Source organism: Podarcis erhardii, assembly GCF_964252035.2.
Source record: "Podarcis erhardii genome assembly, chromosome: 14".
NCBI lineage: Eukaryota > Metazoa > Chordata > Lepidosauria > Squamata > Lacertidae > Podarcis > Podarcis erhardii.
In genome coordinates this window covers 9,578,685-9,601,977 of record NC_138503.1, presented here as the reverse complement: position 1 = coordinate 9,601,977, position 23,293 = coordinate 9,578,685, and the positions used below count along the sequence as shown (strand labels likewise).

Sequence of the window (23,293 nt, the reverse complement as noted above, 5' to 3'; positions counted from 1 at the left end):
TTCCTTCCTTCCACCGAGGAAACAGCAGCAGTGTTCTTTTCAAACCCACTTGCGTGTTTCAAATTGTTGCCTTTCGGGAGAGGTTTACCCAGTAAAACTGCAAATACATATATATCAAAAGAGAATAAAAAAGGCTCACCTTCCCCTGGGGTGTACAGCCACCTTCTAATCATACAATTAAAGTGCTATGATGCCACTTTAAAAAGTCACAGCTTCCGACAAATAAATCTGAGAGATGCGGTTTAAGGGTGTTGAGAGTTGCTAGGAGACTCCCCATAGTCTTGCACAGAGCTACAGTTCCCAGAGTGGGTGAGCAATGCCAGAGGTAGCTCTGTGTGGGGAATAGGGGTCATTGTGGGAAATTAAAATGGCAGCTCCCCATTGTTCCTAGCATTTCAATTTCTCACAGTGCCTTGGAGCAATGCTACATTGGGGACACTGCAGAATTAAAATGGTATTTCACCACCCAGGGTTAATTCATGGTCCCAAATGTAGCCATTGCCTGAGGATATTGCTGGGAGGTACTGCCACTGAAGACAGCAAGTATATGTCGCGGAAAGAAGGGTTTGGACAAAAATTCTTAGGATGAGAAGGATGTTAAGAGAGTGTGAAGTATTAGAAGGTGTGCTGCATAGGTGGCCATGTGTCCTACTTAACAGAGGACAGTTATCTCTGTGAAAGAGTTCTCTATTTGTTTTGCAGCTGTTGTATTGCAATTTTTTAAATTACTGATTCAGTGCATTAAAACCCAAATATAAATAAATAAATGGTTTCTAACAGACTGAGATAAACACAATTAAAAGACATTACCTGGCATTTATATCCTTTTCAGAAGGAATCTGTTAAATTAACAAATATTCAAACACACACGGGCATTTTATGCCCATTTGTTTTTAGCGCTTGCTTTTATCAGTATTTTTTATTTTAATGAATATTTGAATTGTTCTTTGTAAACTGCTTAGAGGCTTTCTGTGGAGTATGTGGCATATGGCTTCTGTTAAATAAAAAACATATCAAATTAGGGCAGGTAAAATACAGATTTAAAACCTACAGTGTAAAACCTGACAGGGGACTTAGTTTACTTATTCAGCTATAACTTGTGTAGATGCATATAAAATTCACAAATGCAAATTGTCTGCCAATTTGTGTCCACTTTTGGTGGCAATTCATATGTGGCCACACAAACCATTCTTGCCTTGAGCATTGCTTTAAATCCTTCCACAGGGTGATCCTCACCATTCATTGACTGATCTATTGGTTATTGCAAAAGCTTTCAGCGTTCCAAATGGGCCGTGTCATTTTCTACAGTGCACTGCAAAACTGTCAAAGAAAAAGTTTGCTGTGGAGTCATATAATAGCCTCAAATATATTTTATTCCCCATGTGGTTTAATGTCTATATGAAGCCTCTGAGTGGAGTCTTCCAGAGTTTGGGAGTATGTTGTCAGCAGTGTGCTGATGACACACAACTCTGCTTCTCCTTTACATCTGTAGGTGAGGCAGTAGATGTGCTGGACTGCTGTCTTGCCTCAGGTAGTGGACTGAATGAGAGCCAACAAACTGAAACTCAATTCAAATAAGACAGAGGCACTGTTAGTAGGTGGTTCCTTAGACCGGATTGTCAGGGACTGGGCAGAGGAGGAATGGCAGAGACCACCTCCCCATCCTGACCCTTCCAGGGAGGAGAAGGATGAAGACAGTATAGATTGACAGCAGGGGTTTGAGGTAGCTCAGAGGGAGATGAGGGGGAAAGCTGGGAAATCATGGGAGAGCCAGAACAAAACCCAGCTCACATGTTGTCATTAGAAAGCATCCCAGACCCAGAACCTGGCGAGCCTTAAAAGTAGGAGAGCAAAGAGCTCAAAGACAGAGGGCACTTAGCAGCACCTGTAGAGGAGATGAATGAGGAAGTGGGAGAGACGGGGGTGGAAATTCACTCGGGACAACGCCATTATCCAAGAGGCTGGGTTCTATAGCCTCTCCCTGTAAGATTGAAATAAATATGGGTGGTAAGATTAAGGAATGTTAGAAGGATGCTGGAATGAAGTTATGTGTTTTTAGCAGTAAATGTTATAAAGGAGTATTTAAAGATGGATTGTTAACAGGTGAGAATGTAATGTTATAATATATTAAGATAAACTATTAGGATAAAAGCAAAAATGGAAAGGATTTGCTGAAATAATTAATTGAACTAGAATACAAAAAAGGGAGGTGCGAGGAGGTCAGGGAAACAAGTAAATGAAAGTTAAGATATGGAAAGGTTGATTTGTTTTTAATTGTTTTTTACCTTTTTGTGTTTTGTATTTTTCCCTTCTTTTTCTTTTCTTTTTTATTATTGTAACTTTTTTGAAATCTTAATAAATATTATTTTTTAAAAAATAAATAAATATGGGTGGTAAGAAATTTTTCCTTTTCTTTATACTTTCCTGGGCAACTCGCTGGGAGCTGCTGACAGTATCCTGACAGGATGGATGGGTTGCCCACTCTTGAGGGGGGTTACACTCCCTCTTAAGGAGAAGGTACATAGCTTGAGTGTGTTCCTAGATCCATTACTGTCACTAGAGGCCCAAGTGGCCTCAGTGGCATGGAGTGCCTTCTGTCAGCTTCAGCTGGTGGCCCAGCTACGTCCCTATCTGGACAGAGATAGTCTAACCTCTGTGGCCTACGCTCTGGTAACCTCTAGGTTGGATTACTGCAGTGTGTTATATGTGGGGCTGCCTCTGAGGATGGTTCAGAAACTGCAGCTGCTGCAAAATTTGACAGCCAGGTTGCTCAACAGAGCAACATGGTTTGAACATATCACACTGATCCTGGCCTGACTGCATTGGCTGCCAATTAGTTTCCAGGCCCAGTTCAAAGAGCTGGTGCTAACCTATAAAGGCTTACATGGCTCAGGACCTCAATACCTTAAGGACTGCCTCTTCCTATATGAACTAACTAGGACCCTGCACTTGTCATCCAAGGTTTGGAGGGTGACAGCACGAGAATGGGCCTTTTCTGTGGTGGCTGCCCATCTATGGAATGCTCTCCCCAGAGAGGCTGTTCTGGCGCCATAATTACCTCTTTTTAGGTGCCAGGTGAAAACATTCCTCTTTACCCAGCTCTTCAACCATTAAATAATCTATGGCTTGTTAAATGTGGTGTGGAGGGCCTGTTATTATTATTATTATATTATGCTGTATTATGTGTATTATGCTTTTATTATGCTGTATAAATTATGAACTTAATTTTGTACACTCCGCTGGGATGTTTGGATAAAGGATGGTATATAAATCAATCAATCATCAATCAAAAAAACAAACAAAAAGCAATTAAAATGTTTATATGACTGCTCTGAGGTTTTATTACAATCAAATAGTATATAAATGTTGTGTGCATATATATCTCTTCTCACTTCCTTCTCAAATGGTACATTTTCCAATTGGGAAACCTGAACTGGGATATTTGTACTTAGGTTTAGTTACAAAGGAGCTTCAAGACTGAATGTGTAATTAGTTACAAACAACCTGATGAGAGGGACTGAGGAAATAAAATCAATGACATCAGGCAGAGGGGGCCATTTAAGCAAATCTCATCAGAATCACAGAAGCTGTGTGGCCTATGGAATTGAAAAAGAAATTATGGGATTTTCAAGGCACAGGAATCTCTTCGGGTCGAAAAATCATTGACGGGGAAATTGAGAGCTGGCCAAAGTCTGCTAGGAGAGAATGCTACATTTATACCTACTGATAACTTGATAGCCTTGAGTTTTTGCAAGGCTTCCCATGATGACAATGCAAATCCAACAGGTGAGCACACAAATAGAAGGAGGGGTGGGGTGTCAACATCTAACAGGAAGCCCTTGCTGGCACCATCACCATTACATATACTTGCACTGAATTGGACTGCTGGTCCATTTGGCTTATTATGGGTAGACAACATGTTGCTGGGCATCTCTGGCCGATGGTCAGGGAAGTTTCTCTTGCTGTTTACCCAAAATATGCTTCCCTGCCATTCCCAGTTCCATCTGCAGCACCACAGAACACAGCTTGATCCATCTTCTTACATGACACCCTTTGAAGACAGTTATCATGCCTTATCATGATTTTCCCAGCTCTTCCAATTGGTCCTCATTATGCTAATGGAGGGGAACTCACCAGTAGAGTTGAGATAGAAGCCCTGAGTCCTACAATATTTTCTTCAGAGGACGTTGGGCCTTCAACATTTTCTGTAGATACCCCTTTCCGCATTGTCCCACAAAAAATAGTCTTATATCACTCCAAAACAAACAGATCTGAATTCCCTTTACACTTCTTAGAGAAGCCAAAGGCTCCCTTGATCTTCTCTTTTGTCTTTTCATCAAACGAATGAGACTCATGGAGATGAAGTCAACTGATTTCCCCTGCAGAACTGAAAGTGGTTACCATAGTAGCATGAGGTCACAGAGGCATGAGGTCACTGGATAAAGAAAGGATTTGCAGAATGGATGTTCTCTCAAGGGGCAAGGGCATTTGGAGATACTTAGTGTGAGAGATGTGTGAGAGATTTCTAGAATGGGGTTGGGAAACCTGTGGCCTGATGTTGCTTGACTTCAGCTCTCACCATCCCTGACCACTGACTATGTTGGCTGGGGCTGATGGGAAATGGAGTCCAATAACACCTGGAGGGCCACAGGTTACCCATCTCTGCTCTAGAAAATGGGCAGAAGTGGCTTACTGGTGGGATGAGTCACTGTCCTTAAAACAAACTAGCTGGTGTAACATCAACCCTACCTCCACCAGGGGCAAAGTCTTCTGCAGGCTTGCTTTACCTGGCTGGTGGTGACTGATGCACTTGCACATGCAGAGTGTGTGTATCTTGGGCATGTTGAGTTATACAAGTGGGCCCTGCAACAAAATGTTAGAGGGTTCCTGTCCCAGCTTCCCATGTCATCTTCCAAGATTCCCTCCGCCCAACACACACACAGCATTGCATGGCAACCAAGAATGCTCAGTCTTCATGAATCTGCTATCTTTCTTTTCTTTCAATGGAGTGCCCTTTAGGTTTTCTCTCCTAAAATTGTTTCCATACTTCTGCAAACATTGAGGCTCCACATCCTACAAACACACAGATTTGGTTTGTAGCCTTTTGTTTTTCAGTTTCACCAACAATCCTCTTGCCACTCTTCATCTGAGTATATTTTAGAATCCTGTCTTTGCTCTGAGATCAGGTTCATTGCTGCTGGATCCTTGCGAGTCTCCTGGATGTAGATATTCCAGCAGATATGCACGTGTGAGAGGCAGTATGCTGCTGAATATCAGTTGCTGAGAATAGCAGCCACTGCACTCAGGTCCTGATCACATGCCTCCCACTAGCACCTGGTTGGCTACTAGATGGGCCATTGGCTTAATCCAGCAGAGTCATCTTATGTTCTTATGGATCATAGAATAGTCTACAGTGACTTGCTTCCTTTAGAAACTGGTAAAAATGACAACATGGGTAAGTACAGATTGTGCGTGAGTTGTGGTCCACACATGCCTATTTGTGTGCCCTTTGGTTGCCACGTCTATTGAGGATACTGACACAAAGGTAAATGTTAATACTTTGCAAAAGGGATTCAACTGCAAAGCAGGAAATTTAGATTTGTGCAACTGAAGTCTTGTTGGTGCTGTGGGTTAAACCACAGAGCCTAGGGCTTGCTGATCAGAAGGTCTGAGGTTTGAATCCCCACAACGGGGTGAGCTCCCGTTGCTCGGTCCCTGCTCCTGCCAATTTAGCAGTTCAAAAGCACGTCAAAGTGCAAGTAGATAAATAGGTACCACTCTGGCGGGAAGGTAAACAGTGTTTCTGCGCGCTGCTCTGGTTCGCCAGAAGTGGCTTAGTCATGCTGGCCACATGAACTGGATGCTGTATGCCGGTTCCCTTGGCCAATAAAGCGAGATGAGCGCTGCAACCCCAGAGTTGGCCACAACTGGACCTAGTGGTCAGGGGTCCCTTTACCTTTACCTCATCCAAGCACAACCAACTTTTTGTGTGTCAGGGACTGGGCAGAGGAGGAATGGTGGAGACCACCTCCCCAGCCTGACTCTTCCAGAGAAGAAGACAGTTCAGAATTACAGCAGGGGTTTGAGGGAGATCACAGCTCAGAGGCAGATGAGGGGGAAAGCAGGGAAATAATGGGACAGGAGGAGGAGGAGGAGGAGGAGGAGGAGGAGGAGGAGGAGGAGGAGGAGGAAGCACCTGGAGGGCAACACAGTGTCTTTAGAAAGCATTCCAGACCCTCCATCTCCCAGAACCCAACAAGCACTGAAGGAGAGCAAACAGCTCAAAGGCAGAAGGAACTTTTCAGCACCCATCTCAATGACGCATGAGGAAGTGGGAGAGACGGGAGGGTGGAGACTCACTCAGGACAACGCCATTATTCCAAGAGGCTGCATTCCCAAGCCTCTCTCTGTGAATATTGAATAAAGAGCAGATGCCAAGGGCTTTTCATTGTCTTATCTGCTCCTGGCCACCTGCTGCAGGGGTTGGATCCTCTGCTGCCTGACACTGTGCTTAGGGAAGCCATGGGGAAATGTTTCGAGGAGTACAGAAGGAATGATAGGTATTTATACAGGTAGATGCATAAATACCTCACAAGCAAATCAGGATGAATGTATAATGAAGCAGAATGAATGCTCAATAAAGGAAAGATATAATATAACTTGTGCATAAACTTTGTGGAAACAAATTAGGATGATTGCTCAATAAATGCTCATAAATGAAATAAATAATAAGTGGTTCATTTGAGGGAGCCCTAAAAGGAGGCTGATAATGGTTCATTGATGCTTACGGGTGCATCTGATGGGCCCCAAACCCATCAGATTAGATGATGATGCCATCACCAGTGAAGCTTTTAGGGCTTCAGGAAGCTTCAGTGGTGACGTTTTGCTGATACCCTTGCCATAGAAGCTGAAAGAAATTGCAAATGGGTTGGAAGAGTATGAAATGAAGAGGAAATGAAGAAGAAAAGAGGAAAAACAGCAGAAGCAGAGGACCTCTTTAAACTCTGGAGACAGTTAATGGAGACGGCAGTGTTGCTTGTTGGTTAATTACCTGCCCTGAAAGTGATACACTAGAAAATGAATTTTTAATGGAAAAATAATGCACTTTGCTAGTAATGTTCATTTCAAGAAAGCAAAATGGGAGAGGATACTAGACCTCCACAGGCTCCACTGGCGCTTCGATCACTGGGTTGCAAACAATGTGGGGGGGGGGGGAGCGATGATGAAGAAACAAAAATTAGCAATATGCTTGCTGATTTAGGCAAGGGAAAACTTCAAGGAAATCATGGTGATAGCTCATTGTCCTTTAATTGAGTTGGATCATTTGTCCATCTAGCTCAGTACTCTATTCATTTGACTAACAGCAGCACTCTAGGGTTTTCAGTCCTGCCTGGATATGCCAGGGATTGAATTTGGGACCATATTCACCCCAAACACATGCTCCACCCTTTCCAGTAGGGCTTCAGTCTTCTTTCTAAAACTAAACACCCAATTTGCTCCCAAAGCTCTCTCTTCAGTTTTCCACCAGGAACACTGATGTCATATAGTCACTGGGAATTCTCTGAATAGTCAAATATTTGACGTGAATATATCCCAAATGCTCAATATCAGATGTACAATGAGCTTTCATTTGAGGTTGATATATGACTTGAAGGGCAATTAGGACCTGCCTGTCTTTGATAGCAGACATGAAATAGCATTTAATGCTCAGGTTTGATCCACGCAATGGTATGGACACTATTTGATGGTTGGTGGCATGTCAGACTTCATAAACAGCACCTGACAAAATCAGAGTAGACAGCTGTCAGCTAAATCCAAAGCACTTCATTTAAGACTTTCCAGATCATCTTTGGAGAGATCTGTTGGGACAAGGGGGAAAATCACAGAGATTAATAAACTTGTGGCGGTTTGCAATTGGCTATGACTTCCTAATGTAGGTACAGTGGTACCTCAGGTTAAGTATTTAATTTGTTCCGTAGGTCCATACTTAACCTGAAACTGTTCTTAACCTGAAGCACCACTTTAGCTAATGGGGCCTCCTGCTAACGCCGCGCCACCAGAGCCCGATTTCTGTTCCCATCATGAAGCAAAGTTCTTAACCTGAAGCACTATTTCTGGGTTAGCGGAGTCTGTAACCTGAAGCGTATGTAACCTGAAGCGTATGTAACCCAAAGTACCACTGTACAGTGAAATAGATATGGGGACATGCACCACATATGATGGTGCAAATTGTGCTTCCCTGACATCAAGTAGGGTTGGGAATATCCCTTGCCTGAATTCCTGAAGAGCTGCTGTCAGTCTTAGTCAATACTGAGCAAAATGGGCCAATATAAGGCAGCTTCCAATGTTCCCAGTTCCCAGTCTTGCAGTATTCAATGTCTGACCAAAGAAAACAGCTTGCAAAGGAACTAGCTGCCCAGATGTCATGAAAACAATGAAGCCATGGTGTGGGAATATGGTCATTTGTCCATAAGAGCATGGGCAAAAGTTTATTATCGCAAGGATGATTTCATAGCAGAAAGCATTGCTTGGAAGCATGATCAACGCGTGGAGAGCTCATGCTGCTCGATGATTGGCCTACGTAGCATAGCCTGATCAAATACGTGGTCTGGTGTGAGAACATGAGACTAATGTATTGTATTGTCTTTTATCTGCTGACTGAGGCAAAACTCTCTCCTTGAATTTGTATCTTTTCTGGGACTCACAATAAAGGTTGGGGCAGCAGCAGCTTCGAGAGGGAGCTGCGGCCAGAGATTTCTGCAACCCATCTTGGTGCGAGACTGATTATTTACGGATGGCGAGCGGGTTCTCGTCACCATGGACCAAGCAGAATATTGCCACCAGGTAAAAGGGGAGGTGGTGCTGGTGAGTTTCTTATTGCAAGTTCATGGATCCAGCATATTCATAATAACTCTTTTAGCTTCTCTGACAGCCTCGTCCATCTTGAATGGATGGAAGGCGGTGAGTATTCCTTTCCCTGCCTGTATTTTCAAAAACCTCTTATCCTTAAAAAACAAAACAAAAAACTGCTCTATCAAAGAGATCTATGAAAGGCTCAGTTCTCAGCTGCTGAGCCATCTATTTAAAGTTTACATACCCGGCAACACTCTGGAAGATGCATTAATGGGAAATTGCCAAAGAAGTCTCTGCCCACAGGTTTGCACAGAACGAACACGGAGCCATCAAAGTTTAATGTTCCCCAGTTAACAAAATTTAATGTTCTCTCGTAACTCTTCTCCTTCCACTTTTAAATGCTTGAGAGAATTGTTTGGTTATTTAGTGCCCGCAAGAGGCGAGTGGAATGGGGAGGGACTTGTGCGCTTCATCCAGGCACCGAGGGCCAAGCAGCTAAACGCTGCTATCAATGCACAGCTTTGCTGCTGCAAAACTGATAAGCAATTCATTTGCTGCCTGCCTGCAAAAAGTATCCTAAAGAAAAGCCCGCCAAAGGATTTGGCACAAATCTGATTTCCTTCTGTTTTGACCGTTTTTATCCTAATGTTCTTCCCAAGCGATGCTCTGATTTTGGTTCAGCATTGTAAATAGAGTGCCAGGTTATTCTCAATATGTATTTTGAAGCCTAACAGTGACATTCAGATTGTAGCCGGTGTTAATGCTACTCAGATTAAACCCATGGAAATTAATGGATGTGCCTGGTCAGCGTTGACTCATGACGGGGTCTTTTCGGTGGCGGTCCCTTGTTTGTTGGAATGCCCTCCCTGGTGAGGCATGTGTCTCTATTATTAATGACTTTCAGAAGGAATTTGAAAACACCGCTGTTTATCTGGGAGTTTAATGTCTGAAGTACACTGGTCCGGGCAACCATGAGACCACTGGGTGAGAGAATGTGCACTAAAATCCCAACCAGGCAGAGGGCCTTCTCAGTGGTGGCACCCGCCCTGTGGAACGCCCTCCCACCAGATGTCAAAGAGAAAAATAACTACCAAACTTTTAGAAGACATCTAAAGGCAGCCCTGTTTATGGAAGTTTTTAATGTTTAATAGGTTATTGTATTTTAGTGTTTTGTTGGAAGCCGCCCAGAGTGGCTGGGGAAACCCAGCCAGATGGGCGGGGTATAAATTATTATTATTATTATTATTATAACAAATTTTCATGAGGGATTTCCTTTTTCAAAAAAATGACAGCTGATGCAGAGATATGGCTAACTGAACCGAAGAGTGGAAAAATGAAAAATGGAGAGAACCAAAACTTGACAAATTCACTACTCCCTAACTTTGGCCTAAATGTGGCTCAGACAGATCATTGTGCACTTTTATGCCATGTTTGTCCGCTGGTCTTATTCAGTTCTAGCAAAACTGCTGAAACTCAGCACATTAATATGATTCCCATTGAAGTCACATCCACTTGAAACACATGGCTCCCTCCAAAGAATTAGGGGAACTGTAGTTTGCCCCATCACAGCAACCCAATTCTCATCACCTTTAACAAGCAACAGTTCCAATGGTTCTTGAGTGGGGATGCCATGCGCTTTAAATCTACGGTGTGCATACTAAGGATGAAGAAGTCAAATCAGTAATTATAAAATGGGCACAAGACATTGGGCACAATATTCAATTTTCATCTTGAGGAAAATTATGGAGGGAAGATTTAAAATTTACAGTGTGCTGTGCGTTGAAGGAAAACAATATGAAAATGATGTATCAGTGACATTTGACACCTGTAAAACTAGCAAGAATGTATAGAGCTGCTTCTAATGTTTGCTGGAAATGTAAGACAAAGAAGGCACCTTCTACCATATGTGGTGGACGTGCAAGATAACAAAAGCCTTCTGGGGAATGATTTACAAGGAGTTGAAAAAAATGTTTAAAATGACATTTGTGGAGAAAAACAGAGGCTTTTTTGCTAGCCATTTTAGGTTCAGAGATTCCTAGGGAGCAGAAACGACTATTCATATAAGCGATGACAGCAGCAAGGATACTACAGTGGTACCTCGGCTTAAGTACTTACAGTGGTGCCCCGCAAGACGAATGCCTCGCAAGACGGAAAACCTGCTAGACGAAAGGGTTTTCCGTTTTGGAGGTGCTTCGCTAAACGAATTTCTCTATGGGGTTGTTTCGGAAGACGAAAAAATCTTGCGAGTTCCCGCGGGTTTTTTCATTTTTTTCGCCCTTTCCCTAAGCGCTAAGCCGCTTATCAGCTGTTCCACTGATAAGCCACTTCTCAGCTGATCACTAAAAGCCGCTACACCGCTAATAGCACTAATCCGCTAAGCTGTCAAAGGGCTTGCTTTGCAAGACGAAAAAACCGCTATAAGAAGAGCCTCACGGAACGGATTCTTTTCGTCTTGCAAGGCACCACTGTAATTCATTCTGGAGGTCTGTTCTTAACCTGAAACTGTTCTTAACCTGAAGCACCACTTTAGCCAATGGGGCCTCCTATGCTGCCACACTGCCAGAGCACGGTTTCTGTTCTCATCCTGAAGCAAAGTTCTAAACCCTAGGTACTATTTCTGGGTTAGTGGAGTCTGTAACCTGAAGCATATATAACCCAAGGTACCACTGTACTGGCCCAGAGACGGAAAGAAGACAAAATTCCAACCAGAGAGGAATGGCTGATGAAGATGATGGATTATGCCGAAATGGCGAAACTGACTGGGAAAATCAGAAACCAGCAAGAGAAGAATTTCAAGAAGGAATGGGAAAAAATTACAATGTACTTAAGAGAACACTGTAAACAACTAAAAACTTTGGCAGGATTTGAGTAATGCTTGTAATGTATAAAAAACTATGGGAAAATGGATTACTATTTCTTTTAAAAATTAGAGAAAAGAAGAAAAGCAGTTGAAAAAAAGATTGATAACGGTAACCGTGGAAGGGCAGAGGGAAACCAAAGGATTCAGAGAATCCGAGATGAAGAGGTGAATGATGTGTTTAAATTTAAATTTGTTATGTAAAAGTTAATAAAAAATAAATTTAAAAAATTTAAAAAATAAATGTATGGTGTGGGTGCGACCAGAGGCTTTGCTGTTGGTTGGGGTTCTGCTGAGTTGCAAATTCTGGCAGTGAGTCATTGAGCTTATTTCTTCGAAGCAGACATGAAGGAATATGAAGAGTGTGGGGGGGGGGGAGCCCGCTTTTGCTTTGTAATAAAGCTGTCATTGTTACAAAGGCTGACATGCAGTCTCTCCGGGTGAATGTTCTCCGATGGATTCTTTGTCCCCCCCCTTTCCCATCCCCAACTCCTGCAAAGCCCCCAACTGCTTGCTCATTTGCCATCCATGGCGGAGGAATCCAAAGGGAAATCCCTTCAGTCACCAGACCAGCAAATGCATCACAAGTGCCTACTGACGCTGCAGCTGTCGAGGGACAGGCAGGCTCTTCAGAAGAGATGTGCCCATGTCTGTTACATCTCATTTTTGATTTAAGGTACAGAAAAGGAAAAGGAGGAGGAGGATCCATAAGAAACAACAGCTGCAACACCTGCAGCAGTAGACATCAACAGTGGTGATCGCAGCAGATGAGACAAGACAGATGGGAACGCCAAGTATCTTCTTAACATGTGTAAAGAAGAACGAGGCTGTTCTTTATTATGGGCCTGAAGGACCTCAGGTCTAGAGGCTGGATGCAACCCTCCAGGCATGGCCCTCAGGACTCTGCCTACTTACACCCCCATCCCAGAAGATGCACCTACTCTCTCCAGGCCACACTCCTCACTGTGTCTGCTCCACTGGCCAGAATGTGTCCTTGAAGGGCACTGATGTTTCTTGATCAACAATAATGAAATGTGTTTGGAGGAGCTGCAGCCTTTTACATGAAATCTGATTCACATCCATTGCTCTTCCCACCAATGTTATGTGCCCCCCCCCAAGGTTGTCTATATTGGAATGTGGTCTTTGAGCGGAAAAAGTTTCCCCATCCCTGCCTATGACAAAGGAACAGGGGGCAATCCCAAGTCCTGAAAACCCCCAAATCATTTGTAGTGGAGAGATGCTCTAATCGTGTCAAAGTGATTATAATGCAGTTGATGTGTCATCCATAAACAATGGCAGAATGGGCCTGCATTTCTGGTGTGGTTTACCAGAGAACAGTTCTGAAAGATCAGATGTGGGAGAATCAGAAAGCATATTTTGTCTGTAATATATGCTATGTTCTCATTGCCCGTTACCTGTGACCTCATTGGCTTGACTGCTGCTATGTCATGGAATGTTCACTAACATAACAGTTGAGGTGCAAGTGTCATTTATCTTCCCATTAACTATTTTCTAGCAGTCCCAGGACAGGGGGCGGGCTGCTGTGGAGGAGTCCCTGGTCCTGAATGGGGTAACTGTGCCCCTGAAGGACCAGGTGTGCAGCCTGGGAGTCATTTTGGACTCGCAGCTGTCCATGGAGGTGCAGGTTAATTCTGTGTCCAGGGCAGCTGTCTACCAGCTCCATCTGGTACTCAGGCTGAGACCCTACCTGCCCGTGGACTGGTGCATGCTCTAGTAATCTCCCGCTTGGACTACTGCAATGTGCTCTACATGGGGCTACCTTTGAAGGTGACTCGGAAACTGCAATTAATTCAGAATGCGGCAGCTAGACTGGTGACTGGGAGTGGCCGCCGAGACCATATAACACCGGTCCTGAAAGACCTTTATTGGCTCCCAGTACGTTTCTGAGCACAATTCAAAGTGTTGGTGCTGACCTTTAAAGCCCTAAACGGCCTCTGTCCTGTATACCTGAAGGTGTGTATCCACCCCCATTGTCCAGCCTGGACACTGAGGTCCAGTGCCAAGGGCCTTCTGGTGGTTCCCTCTGGTGGTGAGGTTACAGGGAACTAGGCAGAGGGCCTTCTCAGGAGTGGAACACCCTCCCATTAGATGTCAAGGAAATAAGCAACTATTTTACTTTTAAAAGTCAACTGAAGGTGGCCCTGTTTAGGGAAGTTTTTAATGTTTGATGCTGTGTTGGTTTTAATATTTTGTTGGAAGCCGCCCAGAGTGGCTGGGGAAACCCAGCCAGATGGGTGGGGTATAAATAATAAAGTATTATTATTATTATATCCCATGTTATCAAGGGGTTCTCTCAGGACCCCACCTTATTAATAAATGAGAAAGGATTATTTAGGGCAGAGATGATTTTTAAGGAGTGAACTATTTCACACCAAAATTAAAAAAAAATCCTTCCATTAGCACCTTAGAGACCAACTAAGTTTGTTATCGGTATGAGCTTTTGTGTGCATGAACACTTCTTATTTCACACCAGTTGACTCTTCTTCACTGTGCTTCTTGGCACCTTGCCTTCTTCCTTTTGTTGATCGTATAAGCCATCTAATCACAGATCACAAAGCTACCATGATGATATCAGATTATTGTCCCAAAACCAAACTGGAGTGTGGCCAGTGCTTCCTGCCTTCACCCTGAAAGGGCGACGGGTTTCACCTCATTTTGTGAGACTGCCAAACCATCTCCATAATGAAAACAAAACGGCTACCTATCTGTAACATCTCCATAGTGGTGAAAGAAGTTTTCATCTTGCAGCAGGTGGAGTTTTTCAAGATGCATGCTCCTCTTTTTTTCATGTCAACTCTCAGTCAAAACTAAGACAGAAAACAAAGTGGGACTGGGAAGAGAAAGAGAGGGAGGTGGTGATGCAGAGAGTTGTTCCACTCACTTTATTGACAGGAAAAGCTTTATATTTTCAACTCGACTGTGCATTAATTTTAAACAACACTCCTTGTCTTTTTTAATTATTTTTTAAGATTGTTACTGATACAGCAAGAAAAAAAGAAAAAAACACAAATACCCAATTACACACAGGAATAACCATAGACACATAATTTTCTTAGCAAAGAATAAAACATATTGTAATGGTGGCAAGGGGTTACTTGTGCGTAAGTTGCCTTCAGTTTTGGTTAGGTTGCCTGGGCCAACCGTGCCTCAGCTGACAGCCCACACTCCGTGGCTGGTCAGTCACTTGCAGAATCCGTCAGTGGGTGTTTCTTGAACCTCTTCCAGCATAAGAGCTGTTTGACACCAAGTCTCCTCCTACTTTCCCTGCGCGGGACTCGTCTGCGCAAGTAAGGGGAAGGCAGAGGCGTGTCAGCGCTCTCCCCACTGGTCTCGGGTGAAGGGTCTTGGAGATCTCTCTCCGAATCCTCCATCTCCCTCCCTTCTCTACCGGTGTTACGCTGAATTCCTTCCCCCCTGCTGGTGCCCTCTCCTGCATCGCTTTGGAGCCTTGCCTCCTCCTCTCGCTCCGATGTCAGTTCCCTGACACATATATTGGTCTTAACACTAAAGACCCAACCTCCCGTCTATTCTATATTTCGATTTCATATTACTTATTGCCAATACACACTTTTATCATAATTAAACTTTTTCTTAATATATCTAATTTCTTATATCTACCTTGCAACTATTACTGAAGTTCCTCGAATGCTGCAACAGAATTTAAACTACTATATTTATTTTTCAGATATTCTTTGAAAACCTCCCATTTTGAAAATTCCTGTTTTGATTTATTCTTTATTTTTTTCTGATAGACCATCTAATTCGGCATATTCTGTCAGCTTTTGGATCCAATCTCGTACAGAGGGGATTTCATTACTCTTCCATTTTGCCGCGATCAGAACTCTTGCTGCCGCCGTCGCATATAAAAAGATACCCTTCCTCTTTTGTGGAATATCCAAATCTGTTATTCCCAGGAGGTAGGCCTCTGGTTTTTTATTGAGAGATCTTCTTCATGGATAGTCTCCCAGAATACCTGTATTTTCCTACATATCCACCACATATGATAGAAAGTTCCCGAGTCTCCGCATCTCCAACAACTACTTGACACATTTTTATACATTTTATACACTCCTTGTCATTGCAGAGAATAGGGAAGCCCATCCATACCAGGATTTTGACTGGCCAGCAGCATCTCCCTGAATATCTGTGGCTGGGAATCTTAGGTGGACAGAGCACTGTTGCTTGCAGGTCCTGCTTGCAGGTTTCCCATAGGTTTAACCCCTATGAGGACAAGATGCTGGACTAGATGGACCTTGGGCCCGACTTGGCGGAGTCCTTCTTACATTCTTAACTGTGTCCTTGGCTTCTGAATCCCCTTGGTCACCTTTAGCTGAAGCACAAAGTGAGCCTTCCCTGAGATATCTCTGCTCCTTTGTCGTACCCTTTTATGGGCCCATAAATTGTTTAAAAGCCTTTTTATTTAGTTATTTCTTCATCAGCACCCAAGTCAATTTCCTTACATTTATAAAAGAAGCAAAGGTAAAGCCAGAGTTTTATATCCGTGCAGTAAAAGTCAAATCCAAGTGAATTCTTCACGCCTTTCAGTTTGGGGGCTGTTTTGTTTTGTTTTGTCTGGGGACACACGCAAGCTTTCCAGGAACAAAAATGGAAGCTCCTTTAGAGTAATCATGGTGCTATCAATGTGATTACGCCAGAGAAAGTGCCTTAAATTTTCAGGTTGCTAGGGATGGAAGTCAATAAACAGTGGGAAACATTGCTGTTGACCTTTGTTCAGTCTATAGCTCAGGAGTCTTTGTAGAATGTGGATGGCTAACCTGTGGCCCAAATAGATATGTTTCTGGTCTACAACTCCCATCTTTTGCTGGCTATTGGTTATGCTGTGAGTTGGAGTCCAGCAGCACCTACAGGGCCCCATATTACCCTGCTATTAAAATGAAGATCAACATATTATATTAATACATTCCAATGTAGCTACTAAAATGCAGATTTTGTTAGGGTGTGAAACCTAAGACGCTGGCAAGTTAGCAATGTCATGTGACTTTAAGTAGTCAAGCTCGTTAAGTTGTTAAGTTGCTCAGTATATAAAGAGTGTTTGTTTTCTCTGCCTGTGGGGCGTGAAGCAAAAATGTCTGAAAGCTCCGGAGGTGTTTCTGTTATCTTTCTGCAATAAACCTGTCTTTGGAAAGACAGGCTTCCCTGTGTCGTTATTTCTTTGCTGCTGAAACTCTGAAGCTTGTACTGCAACAAGAATCTCTGCACTGGACTTAATTAATGCTCTGCAAAGAGAACTGTTGCTGGTTGCGCAGCGGAAGCGTTTACTGGACCAGTACACAGACCCTCTTAGATTTCCTGGTGTCCTTTGTGTCCTTGTGGACCATCTTTTTATAGCTAATTAATAAATACGCCAAACCAGGATTGGGAAAACTGGGGTCCTTCCCATGGTGTTCCTGTTTCTATCAGCTCCAGCCAGCATGGAATGCTGGAAAAGAACATGGCTCTTTGGCTGGCTGGAACCCTGAACGGATGTTCTCCACTCTGTACTGTTTTGTTGCAGATCCTGCTTGAACTGTGCAAAGCAAGCAAGCACTTGGAAATGCCTTGCATCTGTCCCTGCAGCTTGTGGAACTGGGTTAAAGGTAAAGGTACCCCTGACCGTTAGGTCCAGTTGTGGATGACTCTGGGGTTGTGCGCTCATCTCGCTCTATAGGCCGAGGGAGCTGGTGTTTGTCCGCAGACAGCTTCCGGGTCATGTGTCCAGCATGACTAAGCTGCTTCTGGCGAACCAGAGCAGCACACGGAAACACCATTTACCTTCCCTCCGGAGTGCTACCTATTTATCTACTTGCACTTGACGTGCTTTTGAACTGCCAGGTTGGCAGGAGCTGGGACCAAACAACAGGAGCTCACCCTGTCGCGGGGATTCGAACTGCCGACTGTCTGATCGGCAAGCCCTAGGCTCTGTGGTTTAGACCACAGCGCCACCTGCGTCCTGTGGAACTGGGTTACTTGGATGCTATTTTTTCTATTCTATATTTTGATTCACTTGTGCTCATGTAGTCCACAATCTTGGCAAGCCTAGCTGGGGCTACATTCCGCATTTCCCTGTGCGCTGAAAAGATTCTGGAGCAGTGATTATGGGGATTGCCATTCTTTGGACGAGGGACTGCTGGAGACTTTGCAGTATTTGCAAAGCATGGGTAGCAGCAAAGAGGCACATATTCAGCAGGGAGAAGACGTGTGTGCCCTCCAAGACTGCACTCCTGGTTCTAGCTGATTCCAGCTAGAACATTTCATCTCCCTCTTCCTCTGGACCTTCCAAATTGTTTCTTTTCACACATCGGGATGTGTGGATCTTCCATTTGGCAGAAGGGCTGCAGTTCAGTGGCAGACAACTTGCTTTGCCTGCAGAAGGTCCTAAGTTCAATCCTCAGCATCTCCAAGCAAGCCTGGGAAAAGACTCCAGTCTGAAACCCTGCTGGTCAGTGTAGATTATGTTTGGTATGGCTCAGCATAAGGCAGAGTGCCATGTTATTTCTTGCAGGAATAGGGAAACGGTAGCTCTCCATATGTTGGATTTCACCGAATATCAGTCACAAGGGGTGCCTGTTATGGGGAAGCAGGGTGGTTGTTCCCTATCCTCATTGCCAGTGAAATATACTTGGAGTGATTTCATGCTCTTTATTGCAGCTTGTAAAACAGTGAATGAAATGCCCCCCAAGCTTCAGGCTTTTATATACATTATTTACACAATGAGTCCCGTCTGATTGGCTGATTCTGCTTCCCTCCTAGAGCCTGATTCAGCTGCTACTGCAGGCCAATCAGTTGTTGCATTCTACGATCCTACCAGCCTAATATGGTGATTAACTTCCTCCTGGAGCCTGATTGGTCTTTTCCTGCAAGCCAATCAGTTGTTGCATTCTAGGATCCTACTTGCCTATTGTTCTAGGATCCAAGCTTAGTACATAACACCCTGCATGGTCATTGGTCAAGGATGATGGGAGTTGTAGTTTGACAACATCTGGAGTGTCTGAGGGCACCCATGCCTGGCTTCATAGCATTGCTTAGTGAGTTCTGCCTTAGTGAGTTCTTGTTTAGTCCTGAGAATTTCCAAAACTAGAGCATGCACACTTAGCCACAGCTTTCTGTTCTCCTGATTCCTTTGCATCTCCTGAACTCCCTCTGTGTTACCAGTGCACACATGTGCATGGATACAACACTGCACAAAAGCAGTTTCTGCTCAGTGTGGCTTGTGCGCATGCCTTCCCAGACACATTAGTAAAGCACCACACATAATGTTGCTGTCATTGTATGGGTGGTCACAGTGAGACTGCTTTTCTGATGCATTTAGGAATGCACACAACACACCAGTGGCACGGGGGAAATGAGAGATGCCAATGAACTCAAGCAAAGGGCACTTGCTCAGCACTGTTTGCAAACTTCAGATGCAGAAAGTTATTAATTCATAGGTTCTGCATGGGTAGAAAGTCCAGATAAATCAGAACTCTAAAATAACACATGCATCCCTCTTCCCATTTCCTCCAGCAAGAAGGGGCATCTCCTGCTCTATACCCTAGTGGCAGCTAGACTGGTGACTGGGGGCGGCCGCCGAGACTATATAACACCGGTCTTGAAAGACCTACATTGGCTCCCAGTACATTTCCGAGCACAATTCAAAGTGTTGGTGCTGACCTTTAAAGCCCTAAACGGCCTCAGTCCAGTATACCTGAAGGAGCATCTCCACCCCCATCATTCTGCCCGGACGCTGAGGTCCAGCGCCGAGGGCCTTCTGGCGGTTCCCTCATTGCGAGAAGCAAAGCTACAGGGAACCAGGCAGACGGCCTTCTTGGTAGTGGCGCCCGCCCTGTGGAACGCCCTTCCAGCAGATGTCAAAGCGATAAACAACTACCTGACATTCAGAAGACATCTTAAGGAGGTTTTTAACATGTTCAGGGAGGTTTTTAACATGTGATATTTTACTGTATTTTTGGTTTCTATGGAAGCCGCCCAGAGTGGCTGGGGAGGCCCAGCCAGATGGGCGGGGTATAAATAATAAATTATTATTATTATTATTATTATTATTATTATTATTATTATTATTACATAAAGAGATTCCCAACAATCAGGAGACCAGGTTACTAACTAGCCTCCATTGATTAAAATTTGGCCTATTAACTACCAACTAGGTTATTGAACAGCAGGGTGAATGGCAAAGGAATAGCCATACATTTATGAAGTAAAGAATTGCTAATATTTCCTGTTAGGAGATGTGGCAGACAGAAGACCTCTCTGATAGCATCTTCTAATGTCCTTTGCACCTGCTGAAAGCAGTCGCATGACAAGGTAGGGGGCTCAATTGATAGGGGTCCCTATTTGGATCGAGACCATAGTGTTTGGGGGAGGATGTCTAAACTTTCCCCTTTGCAATTTGGCCCTCGTCTGAATCACCTCCCTAGATGGGAAAACATACAGGCACACTGAGTTTTACTATCAGCACCTAAGATTGTCTCCAGGGGAACAGTTTGGATTGCAATGCTAGATGGAGAAGAGTGTTGGAACCCCTCTTATTTGGGATCATAGCTCTGATACCCCTTAGGGTTTCACAAAGCTTTTTTTAAGTGCAGGGCAGCCTCAGACATGGGCAGTGCCGGATTTATGTATAAGTTAAAAAAGCTATAGCTTGGGGCTCCACTCTTGTGGGGGCCCCAAGAAAATTTAAAGGAAATTTAAACACCTGGATGTACATTTCCAAAATATAAGATGAAAAACAAATAAAATAAAACCTACATACAGCAACATTTAATAATACATTTAATTTAATATTTAATGTACTTCTTCTTAATTGTACTTCACTATTAATATACTTCTTCTTAATTGTATTTCAGTTCAACAATTACTTTGATAAAATATATGTTTTGTTATGTACAAATGGCTTTAGATACCTATTAGGTCCATAAATTACCATATAGCATATATTCAACACAAAAAACAGTGACAATTTGTTGTTGACAAAGGGCAGCTGGACATATAAAGGGCCCCATTACCTTCAGTAGCTTAGGGCCTCATCAAACCTAAATCTGGCCCTGGACATGGGAGCCAAAAGTGGTCCTCTCTAAGACCATGAATAGCTCGGGTGGTTAAAGCACAGTGCTGATCTGCCCTCCCCTCTCTCTCTGGCCCTCAAAACTCACCACTCACTCCTTACCTCCTCTCCTCAAGGCATCTTGCCCCCCATCAGAGCTGCTTCAAAATCTCCTTGAGCGTTTTGGCTGACTGGAAGGTATCTTTGAACTCTGATAATACCACTTGCGTGCCTGGGTAGAGGCAATAATAATAATAATAATAATAATAATAATAATAATAATAATAATAATAATAATTTATTATTTATACCCGCCCATCTGGCTGGGCCTCCCCAGCCACTCTGGGCGGCTTCCATAGAAACCAAAAATACAGTAAGATATCACACGTTAAAAACTTCCCTGAACAGGGCTGCCTTAAGATGTCTTCTGAATGTCAGGTAGTTGTTTATCGCTTTGACATCTGCTGGAAGGGCGTTCCACAGGGCGGGCGCCACTACCGAGAAGGCCCTCTGCCTGGTTCCCTGTAGCTTTGCTTCTCGCAATGAGGGAACCGCCAGAAGGCCCTCGGTGCTGGACCTCAGCGTCCGGGCAGAATGATGGGGGTGGAGACGCTCCTTCAGGTATACTGGACCGAGGCCGTTTAGGGCTTTAAAGGTCAGCACCAACACTTTGAATTGTGCTCGGAAACGTACTGGGAGGCTAGAGAGGGGTGTGTGAATGTGTGTGCAGAAGCCAGCCTACTGCACAAAGAGAAGTCTTGGTTTGGGGCTGGATCCTTGCCTCCCCCACACCCAGAACAGCCCAAGGCATTTTGGCCCTTAGGTCCACATTAAGGTTATTTTCATATAGTTAAAGCTATGATTTTCCCAGCATGGAAGTGAGAGCTCGACCTTAAAGAAGGCTGATCGCCGAAGAATTGATGCTTTTGAATTATAGTGCTGGAGGAGACTCTCGAGAGTCCCATGGACTGCAAGAAGATCAAACTTATCATTTCTTAAGGAAATCAGCCCTGAGTGCACACTGGAAGGACAGATCGTGAAGCTGAGGCTCCAATACTTTGGCCACCTCATGAGAAGAGAAGACTCCCTGGAAAAGACCCGGATGTTGGGAAAGATGGAGGGCACAAGGAGAAGGGGACAACAGAGGACGAGATGGTTGGACAGTGTTCTCAAAGCTACCAGCAGGAGTGCAGGAGGCAGTGGAAGTGCAGGAGGCAGTGGAAGACAGGAGTGCCTGGCGTGCTCTAGTCCATGGGGTCACGAAGAGTCGGACATGACTAAACGACTAAACAACAACAACAACAACAACAACAACAGTTATTTTAATTAAAAAGAAAACAAAACTTTTTTGCTATCACTGTATAAAGTGGAGCAGGTGTTGTGGGGGGCAGATCAGCATTATCTACTCTTGCTAAGTTTGTTCCTCTAGTCTATACTCTCTCCCAGCCTCCCTCACCCCCATTTCTGCACATTTCCTAGTAACACCTGAACAAGCTGGTGGCAAGTTTGAGAGAGAATATGAAAGATTAATGGAGCTTTGTGTCCAAAGACTGGAAATTAGGCTGTTCCAGAATTTTAAGTTTTTCCACTTTCCCTGTTGCTGATTTGGCACATTAAGCCTTGAAGAAACTTGCTTTTCCGAGCAGTTTTGACCACGGTGAGAGATGCAGCAGCAGGGAACCTTGTGCAAGAGCCAAAAACGGGCGGGGAGTGAGTTTGCTGAAGTTTTGTCATTTCTTGAGGTTCGCTTCTGCTTGTAGGATATACACAATGATAACCTCCTAGAATCGGGGCCAGACTTAATGGGATGTGGGATGCGAGAGCAGTGATTATGTATCCCCACATCTTCTTATATTGCTAAAACTGGAGTGGGGAAACTCTTTTAATCCTAAGGGCCATATTTCCTTCTGGGCAAGCTTCTGGGGGGCTGCATGCCAGTTACAGAGAGGGCTAGAGACAGAAGAGGATGGTGTAATAAATATAGTTTTTGCCCTTTCCCAGTATTTGGTAGAATTCAATTATCAAATAGCTGCCCCCAAGACTGGAGGGGTTGGTGTGTGGGGCACGTATGTGACATCAGACAGACAGTGAGTGATGTGTCATGTCGCCCAGCACCGTGCAGGCTGGTGCAGCTTTCTGCGAGGCTACACCAGTCTCGGCAGCATTGGGAAACGCAGGAGGGACTGGTGCAGTCCACCGGAAGGCTGCAAAGGCCTGTGAGGTGATGGGAGACATGGCGCAGGCAGGTGCAACCTTCAGCTAGCTGCGCCAGTCCCCCAGTGTCAGGGGACACACGATGTTGCACCAGGCCCCCTCAATATTGGGCTGGGCCCCCTTCAAACAAATGTAGAGTTGGTGTGCCTGCCTCTGTCTGCTTTCTTTTTTTAAAAAAATAATAATATTTATTAAGGTTTTAAAGGTTACAGATAAAACAGAAAAACACCAATTTAAACAAAAAACAAAACAGTGTATCACAATAGAAAAAAACACACCATACAAATAAAAAAAGAAAAAAAAGATCA

General features: G+C 44.0%; 1 protein-coding gene across 1 annotated transcript in view; it reads right to left on the bottom strand.

Annotated features, from left to right (window-relative positions):
• Positions 1-4,393, bottom strand: part of TBC1D21 (TBC1 domain family member 21) — a 44,034-nt gene extending 39,641 nt beyond the window's left edge. Inside the window, exon 1 of the mRNA XM_081839219.1 lies at positions 4,135-4,393. Within this exon, the coding sequence (XP_081695345.1) occupies positions 4,135-4,227 (93 nt within the window). The 5' untranslated portion in view covers positions 4,228-4,393. The remainder of the gene's footprint in view (positions 1-4,134) is intronic.
• Positions 4,394-23,293: the final 18,900 nt, after the last annotated feature.